The sequence below is a fragment of the Streptopelia decaocto genome (assembly GCF_964273445.1).
Source record: "Streptopelia decaocto genome assembly, chromosome: 15".
Classification (NCBI taxonomy): Eukaryota; Metazoa; Chordata; class Aves; order Columbiformes; family Columbidae; genus Streptopelia; species Streptopelia decaocto.
The window spans coordinates 14773607-14782867 of NC_138670.1; the positions used below are offsets into that span (position 1 = coordinate 14773607).

Genomic DNA, 9261 nt, shown 5'->3' on the forward strand with positions numbered 1-9261 from the left:
CTACATGAGCTGATACAGGCGAGACCCTCCAAACCCACATGTGGTCCCTCGCCTCCACCGAGGGTCTTCCAAGTCAGGAAGAGGTGGCTGCTCGCTCCCTTGCTGGAAATCTGAGCCATATCTGCACATGGCTCTGATGCACAAGGCTTCCAGCGTCACGAGAGCACGTTCAGGCCTGCGACACCGGGGAGAAGCGCCTGTCCTGGTTTTGTTAAAAACAAGTTTCTCTTTCAGTGAATTTTGCCTGTCAGCTAAAGCCTTCATGTTAACTGCATTTTCCTGGAGAACCAGACACATGTTTTGGTAAACCTAGCAACGGAATGCAAACTTATTGAAAAGCACGGATGGACATCTCGTGAGAGGGGCGACGAGAAACCGGTGACCAAGAAACTGGCCAACTGTGTATAACATTCCATTCACGTGAATACTTCGTATAAAAGTGGGAGATCACGAGGATCTCGTCCCTTTCCCTTTTCCCTTTTTTGCTTTTTCCCTTCTGCTTATGGCCGACATTAGGAGAGGACCTTGCGAGGCGTCCCTGCAAACTGAGGCCAGTGAGAGACTGAATCCAGCTCTGGTTCGCTGCAGAGTCCAATCCAGGACTTTGGGTGCCGGCTCTGCAGTTGCTGAGACTTTCAAGATTGGTTTTGTATATTTTGTATTATTTTCTCTATTCTTATTAGTAGCATTAGTAAAACATTGTTAATTTTTCCAACTCTCTTCTCTCTGTCCTTCTTTCCCTCCCGATCGCCTGTGCTGAGTGGGAAGGGGGAGAGGGAGGGGTAAAAAGGGGGAAGTGTGGGGGGAGAGGGGGTTAACAATACATCTGCCACGGTTTTATTGTCACCCCGCAATCTTAACCCTCGACAGCGCTGCAAACAGTGCTGGTCTTGAGAAGAAATCCACCCACTCAGAGCTTCGTCTCAGATGCGTGTTACTCTCCCTGGGTTTCTGGGGCCCAAAAATGGAGGGAGGCTCAGGTATAAACCCAGTTAGCCAAGAGCCGCAGCAGCTGCTGATCCCTGTCTGGCGCATTGCAAACCAGCCAGGGCTGTCTGTGGCTGCTGCATGCCCCGGGCTGCAGCCTTCGCAGCATCCTCCTCTTCCCCAGCACCCCCGTGCACTGCACAGAACCAGAGCTGATTGCAATGACTGGGGCAGCACCAGGTAGCAGCAGCATCTCTCTTCCCAGCCTCCAGCTGCCCAGTTGCCCTGCGGGGAATTTCTGCCTGGGAAGGGCAAGTTGTATTGCGATCAGCCGGGGGCTCAGGACAAAGCACAGCACCGCCACGTCCCCAGAGCAGAGCCCTTCTTTTCCCGGCTTGGACTCGTGTATTCCTCCTGCTCACAGCGCGGTCCTTCTCTGGGATAAGGTGACGCCAGCACTTTCAGGGAAATTGGAACGCCATGATGGAGTGGACGTGAAACAGCCTCACTTCATGAAAAGCCAAAGGAGTAAAACTGACATGGAACAAAGCAAGTAACTTGCCACAGCTGTCCAACCTGCGCTCCTCAGGCGGGACGCGACCGGTGACATGTTCTGGTGCTGCGGGGCTGTGCCGCAACAAGTCAGCTGGGACCGTGGCCAGAAAGGTAGTGATGTACATCTAGAGATACCCCCATCATTTTGTGGGAAGCATCTGTTTCCTCGGCATGATTTGGAACAGTTTTGACACACGGGACTTGCTGGGCCCTAAATCACAGCTGCGTTGACTCCTCTAAGCCTCTCAGCTCCAATTCAGCAGGTGCCCAGTTCAAGGTGTTGAGACAGCAATGTGTACTTCTCTTTAATCTGTATTATGTGTTCTCTCTGAAATCAACACTTCCTTCCTAGGAGCAATCTGGGTCCCAATGTAGGCTACGAAGCCATTGGACTTGTTGACAGTAGTTTACCAACAGTAATTTGCCAACAGGAGGAGTTCTTGCTAAATTAACAGCAAAAGCCATGCGGAAAAATGCAAGGGAGCAATCGGGGAGGGCTGGAGTCGTGCTCGGGAGCTGTGTCCGTGCGTGAAGGTTTATGTGTCTCGCTGGGTAGTGCCCAGAGAGTTGGTCTGATCGCACTGCAGAGCTCCAGGAGACATCAATCTGTTTGCTTCTTTCCTACACCAAGCTTTAAAGGCTGGTTTTGATAGTCAAATGGGATTCAAATGTAACGTTCCTCCAAGAAGGCCTTGGGTAACTCATTTCCCAAAATTCAAACTTCTTTTCCCAGGGAGGCTGAATTTCCTCCATAGCAATCAAATGATCAGGTTTTGCACAGAAGAGTTGCTGTCGTTCTAAGCATCTTTATTTTGTCTATGCTGCCTTAAAGAAGCAGCTGTTCTGCCTTTTGCTTTTGGTGATGGAAGGCCAGCTCTGTGCTTCATGTTAGGATGGTTTCATTCTCGAATTATTGAAACTTAACTTTTGCCAGATGCAACTCCAAGAAAACGCCTCAGCCTCTTCCAGGGCCCTGCTCTTTAGTCTGCTCTAAACATCACTGGCAGAGAGCTGCTGCTTCTCTTCTGCACTGGAGGTTTGAACATCTCTTTGCTATAGGGACAAGGTCCCTTCGATCAAGAGACTGAAGCAGAAGCATCAGAAATTGACATTCCTCCAAGTTTTCCCCCAGTGCCTCAAGTTCCAAAGCAAAGAGAAGGGCATGGCGATGGTGCCATTTTCTACCTCAGGGATAAAGTTGTGGCAGGAATCGTAGTATGGAACATCTTCTACAGGATGCCTATTGGCGGCAAGGTTAGTGCAGGACTGGTGTGCTGAACAGTGAGTCTTGCTTAGATTGGGGATTTTCTTGTGGAAAAATCCATCTGCCCATTTAAAATGATGAAAAAGAAATGGAGATGCTCTGTGTGTGTTAGTACAATACTTGCAAGAAACTTGTAGGTTGGTTGTGCTTTAGTTGTTAGCAGTGCAGGTCAGAGCGGCTTCACAGTATCACAGTATGTTTGGGATTGGAAGGGACCTCAAAAGCTCATCCAGTCCAATCCCCCTGCTGGAGCAGGAACGCCCAGGTGAGGTCACACAGGAACATGTCCAGGTGGGTTTTGAATGTCTCCAGAGAAGGAGACTCCACAACCCCCCTGGGCAGCCTGGGCCAGGCTCTGCCACCCTCACTGAGAAGAAGTTTCTTCTCAAATTTAAGTGGAACCTCTTGTGTTCCAGCTTGATCCCATTACCACTTGTCCTATCATTGTTTGCCACCGAGAAGAGCCTGGCTCGGTCCTCGTGGCACTCTCCCTTTATATATTTATAAACATTAATAAGGTCACCCCTCAGTCTCCTCTTCTCCAAACTAAAGAGCCCCAGCTCCCTCAGCCTTTCTTCATAAGGGAGATGCTCCACTCCCTTCAGCATCTTTGTTGCCCTACGCTGGACCCTCTCCAGCAGTTCCCTGTCCTTCTTGAACTGAGGGGCCCAGAACTGGAAACAATATTCCAGATGTGGTCTCACCAGGGCGGAGTAGAGGGGAAGGAGAACCTCTCTCGATCTACTAACCACCCCCCTTCTAATACACCCCAGGATGCCATTGGCCTTCCTGGCCACAAGGGCACAGTGCTGGCTCATGGTCATCCTGTTGTCCACCAGGACCCCCAGGTCCCTTTCCCCTACGCTGCTCTCTAATATGTAATTTTCCAACCTATACTGGAACCTGGGGTTGTTCCCTGCCCAACTCTCCAGCCTGTCCAGGTCCCGCTGGATGGCAGCACAGCCTTCTGGCGTGTCAGCCACTCCTCCCAGCTTAGTGTCATCAGCAAACTTGCTGATAGTACACTCAATTCCCTCGTCTAAATCGTTAATGAATATATTGAATAATATTGGCCCCAGTACTGACCCCTGAGGCACTCCACTAGATACTGGCCTCCAACTAGGCTCTTGGTAAAGCCAAGGATAAGCTGTTCCATTACTTTCCCAGGGACAGAGGTGAGGCTGACCAGTCTATAATTACCCGGGTCCTCCTTCTTGCCCTTTTTGAAGACTGGAGTGACATTTGCTTTCCTCCAATCCTCAGGCACCTCTCCTGTTTCCCAAGACTTGGCAAAGATGATGGAGAGCGGTCCAGCAATGACTTCAGCCAGCTCCCTCAGCACCCACGGATGCATCCCATCTGGACCCATGGATTTATGGATGTCCAGACTATTTAATTGCTCCCTAACCCAGTCCTCATCAATTAAAGCAAACTCCTCCATTGACCTGGCTTCATCCGGGGTCTCAGGGGTAGAGGGCAGCCCAGGACAGCCTCCGGCCTTGTCCTTGGCTCCTGAGCCAGCTGGGAAGATGGAAAGGGCTCAGCAGCAGTGATCCTCATCCAGCTGGGTCTGTTTCCCAGCCCAACCAGTGCGGCCAGAGCAGAGTCACCCATGGCCCCAGGGCACCACAGCCCCTCGCTCTGCAGAGCAGCATCGCCAGCTCAGGGCCCTGTGGGAGCACAGGGAGGGAACCAGGACCAGCCGGCCAGGCCAGGCTGGACACCCTCACCTGGGAAAGGGATGTCCCTGGAGAAGAGCAAGGGAGCATTTCTGTGCCTGCAGGGAGGAATCCAGGAGGAAGAGAAACCTCTTTCTGCAGACACTCATTTGGGTCAGGCTGCTCTGTTGCTGGAGCAGGACTCCTGTTCTGGTCTGAGGAGAGGGGCTGGCACTGATGGACACAGGTCATCTGTGGTGGGGATCTGCTGGAGTTGAATCTGCTTTTCCTGTTTGTCCACACCTCCTCAGGAGACACTGCATCGGTATCCATGGGGGAATTCTTCTATCACATGTTCAAAGTGCTCACTGCCGAAACAGTGTCATCCTTACCAACTTCTCTCTCATCCTCACACAATATAAATCAACCTGTTGCCCATGTCATTGAGCAGCTCCATATATCTGAGCTGATCCTTCACACAGGGGGATCCCTCTGTCCTCACCCTCCCTGAGACTCTCTCCAGCAGACCCTGTATCCTTCAACTGAAACACCACAGCTCACAAGCTGCCCCACCTCACCTCATATAATCCAAAAATGTCACAGTGCTTTGACAAGACATGGGCACCTGCTGGCAGTGGATGTTCGGAAGCTTGTTCAGTGCTACACCACCTGGGTTTCCACCATCCAGAGGGACACAGATTGCCTCTGTGACACCCCTCTTGTAGAGCCAGACCTAATGAACAGCATTTTAAACAATACCTCAGAGTCTGAGTGCATTTCTGTCTGGGATCATACCAGACCAGCATCAACTGGGGAAAAACACTCTCCCAGCACTCTTGGCTGCAAACCCTCTGGTTCCAAGGACTGGTAAGGCTGCAGTTTGCTCATGAAACCCCTGGCTTGATCCCCATCCACCACAGTTGTTGCCCTCCAGAGTCCTGCCTGGAAGCACAAAGGCCTGGAAGACTTTGCTGGTGACAACTGACGCAAAGACACGGAGACATCTCAGGTCTACCTACACCTTGTCTTACTAAATTCAGTAGTAGTCTCACAGTATTTAGGATTCTCCTTTAGCTGTTTCTGAAGTAGCAACAGCTTATCTTGATGACCTTCAATTCCTTTTGGAGTTTTAATTGTGTTTTGATGTGAACCATTGCTGTGCCTGGAGGACGCTGTCCTTGAAAACAAGATGCATCCAGGCATATTGTGAAAGTATTTGGCCTTTTCGTTGATTGTATCATCAAGAGACTGAGTGAAGATCCCTGTGTGATGTGCTGCTTGTCCATGCAATGCCTGCAGCTGTTGGGTAGAGAAGAGACCAACCTTGCTGTTCTGATGACGTCTGATGACTGAGACCTTGGACTGTTTGCAATGTATCTGGTACCACCTCTGGAAACACAAATGTCACCAGTTATTTGCAGCTGAACATCTCACTCCTGCCTCTGTCGCCCTTAATTAGCACAGGAGTTGTGTGTCTGTTTTGTGAGCTCCTAAACAAAGGCAATTGAAACCAAATTGTGTTTCAATTGAAACACAAATTGACTTCAATTGGCCCAAAATTGAGCTGAAATGGTAAGAATTGAAACCAAGATGGCCACCGGTCCAAACAAGATGGACGCCAAATTGGATAAAATGGCCGTAAATGGACTTAAATTGGCCCAAAATTGACATAAAATGGGAAGAAATGGATCCAAGATGGCCGCCGGTCGAAACAAGATGGCTGCCAAATTGGCTAAAATGGCCCAAAATTGACTTAGATTGGCCCAAAATTGAGCTATAATGATAAGAAATGAATCCAAGATGGCCACCAAATTCGCTAAAATGGCCCAAAATTGACTTAAATGGCCGAAAACTGACCCAAAGTGGCCCAAAATTGACCTAAAATGATAAGAAATGAAACCAAGATGGCTGCCAATCAAAACAAGATGGCCGCCCAAAATTGACCTAAAATGACAACAAATGTAACCAAGATGGCCACCAAATTGACCCAAATTGGCCCAAAATTGACCCATAATGACAATAAGTCAATTCAAGGTGGCCACCGATCTGACTCAAAATGGCGCCAAATTGACCCAAAACGGCCACAAATTGACCCAAATTGGCCGCAAATCTACTCAGAACAACAAGAAATCCACTTAAATTGACCCAAAATGACCCAAAATGTTGAAAAAATAAGTTAAATTTGATTTTAAATGGGTGAAAAAATTGCAACAAAATGGCCACCGGTCCAGTTTAGGTCAATTTTTGGCCTTGTTTTTGATTGGCGAGCACTTTAAGCCCCGCCCCTCCCGGCCCCCCCCTCAGGAAAGCCCCGCCCCCTTTTATCCACCGCGTTTGCGCAAAAAAACCGCGTTTTTTGATAATAAAATACCAATAAATCCGATTTTTGGAAACGGACCCAGGCGTTCGGCCTTTAGTTACCGGCCGGATCCAAGATGGCGTCGCGCGTCGCCGCCTCGTTATATCCCAGCGTGCACCGCGCCCGCCGTTAAAACAACGACAAAATGGCCGCTTCTGGGGTGGAACGCCACGGTATATCCCAGCGTACACCGCGCAATGGGAGGGGGGGAGGGGGTGGCAAAACGCATGCGCCTCGTTATATCCCAGCGTGCACCGCGGCGCCGCTCAAACGCAACGCGGCGCCGCGGTGCACGCTGGGATATAACGCGGCGCCCGTGTTTTCCCGCCCCCCGCGCGGTGTGTTGTGGGATATAACGAGGCGCCGCCGCCGCGTCCCGCCGCTATTTTGTCGCTGTTTGAATCGGCAGGCGCGGTGCACGCCGGGATATAAGGAGGCGCCGCCCGCCGCCATTTTGTGCACGCTATGGGGGTTCGGCGGCAGAAACGGGGGGACCCCCGGTGGGGATCGGGCCCCTCGCTGGACCCCGAAACCTCGCGATACTTCAAACGGGCTCTGGAGACGCTGCAGGGCGGGCTGGAGCCGCACGAGCTCGGTGAGCGCCGTTTTGGGCCGAAATCCCGCGGTTTTGGGGCTCTCGGGGGGGCGGGGGGTGCCGGGAAACGCGGCGGTTTGTGGGGCTCTGAGGAGATTTGGGGCGATTTGGGCGGGTTTTAGGGGCTCTGAGGAGATTTGAGGCGATTTGGGCGGGTTTGGGGGTCTCTGAGGAGATTTGGGTGAAAATTGGCGGGTTTTGGGGTCTCTGACGAATTTTGGCGCGATTTTGCGGTTTCTGAGCAATTTTAGGGCAATTTGGGGGGATTTTGGTGTCTCTGAGGAACTTTGGGGCAATTTGGGGGGATATTTAGTTCTCTGAGGAACTTTAGTTGAAATTGGGGGGATTTTGGGGTTTCTGAGGAATTTTGGTGGAATTTGGGATTTTTCTGAGGGATTTTGGGGCAATTTTGGGCAAATTACCCCCATTGACCCCTATTGACTCCCATTGATCCCCATGGGTCTCTATGAGTCCCTGTGGGTCTCCATGGGTCTCATTGACTCCCATTGATCTCTATGGCTGGCTATGGGTCCCATTGACCCCCATGGGTCTCTATTGGTCCCATTGCCCCCCATTGACTTCTATTGATCTCTATGGGTGTCTATGGGTCCCATTGACCCCCATTGACCCCTATTGACTCCCATTTACCCCCATGGGTCTCTATGAGTCCCTGTGGGTCTCTATGGGTCTCATTGACTCCCATTGATCTCTATGGCTGGCTATGGGTCCCATTGACCCCCATTGATCCCCATGGGTCTCTATTGGTCCCATTGCCCCCCATTGACTTCTATTGATCTCTATGGGTGTCTATGGGTCCCATTGACCCCCATTGACCCCTATTGACTCCCATTTACCCCCATGGGTCTCTATGAGTCCCTATGGGTCTCTGTGGGTCCCATTGACTCCCATTGATCTCTATGGCTGGCTATGGGTCCCATTGACCCCCATGGGTTTCTATTGGTCCCATTGCCCCCCATTGACTTCTGTTGATCTCTATGGGTCCCATTGACTCCCATTAATCTCTATGGGTCCCATTGACTCCCGTGGGTCTCTCTGGGTGTCCATGGGTCTGATTCTGCCCCCCCAGCTCTGTTCGCCCCCAACGTGCTGCGGGAGGCGCTGGCGGTCGGGCTGCGGTCGGAGGTTTGAGACCCCATTGCCCCCAATTGACTCCCATGGGTCTCTATGGGTCTAATTCTGCCCCCCCAGCTCTGTTCGCCCCCAACGTGCTGCGGGAGGCGCTGGCGGCCGGGCTGGAGTCGGCGGTTCGAGACCTCCACGCGTATCGGCTGCTCCGGACCCTCCTGCCATTGACCCCAATGGAGCTGCTGGGCCCCATCCTGGGGGCGCTGGTGCGGGGGGGGCTGGGTGGAGCGGCCGGCACCCCCCGGGGGGCGCGGCTGCTGGAGGGGGCGCTGGCCGCCGTGCCCAAGGGCTTTGGGGCCAAATCCGCCGATTTTGGGGCAAAACGCGGCTGTTCGGGGGCGGGAGCCGGGGGCGGAGGTTTGGGGGGAAATTCGGGCGATTTGGGGGGAAATTTGGGGGGAAATTCAGAGGGGGACAAGGGGGAAAACTCCATGGGGGGTCATGGGGATTTTGGGGCGAATTTGGACGATTTGGGGCAAAATTCGGGTGGTTCAAAGAGGAAAAAGTCCAAGAGGGTTGCTGGGGATTCTGGGGGCGATTTTGGGTCCAATGTGGGTGATTTTGGGTCCAGTTTGGGCCATTTTGGGTCAAATTCAGACAATTCGAAGGGAATAAACCCCAGGGGGGTTGGTGGGGATTCTGGGGGCGATTTTGGGTCCAATGTGGGTGATTTGGGGTCCAATTGGGACGATGGGAAGGGGGGGAAGTGCAGGGGGGTGGGGGGGGGCTCAGGGGCCGGTTTTGGGGGGGCCGTGGG

The 9261-nt window shown here is 52.2% G+C and overlaps 1 protein-coding gene across 1 annotated transcript; it reads left to right on the forward strand.

Annotated features, from left to right (window-relative positions):
• Window positions 1–7125: 7125 nt before the first annotated feature.
• Window positions 7126–8861, forward strand: LOC309446622 (uncharacterized protein; the record flags this gene model as incomplete). Its single annotated transcript, XM_082066486.1, has 2 exons — window positions 7126–7358; window positions 8568–8861. Coding segments are annotated over exons 1-2 (424 nt in total), but the record flags the coding sequence as incomplete, so codon positions are not given.
• Window positions 8862–9261: the final 400 nt, after the last annotated feature.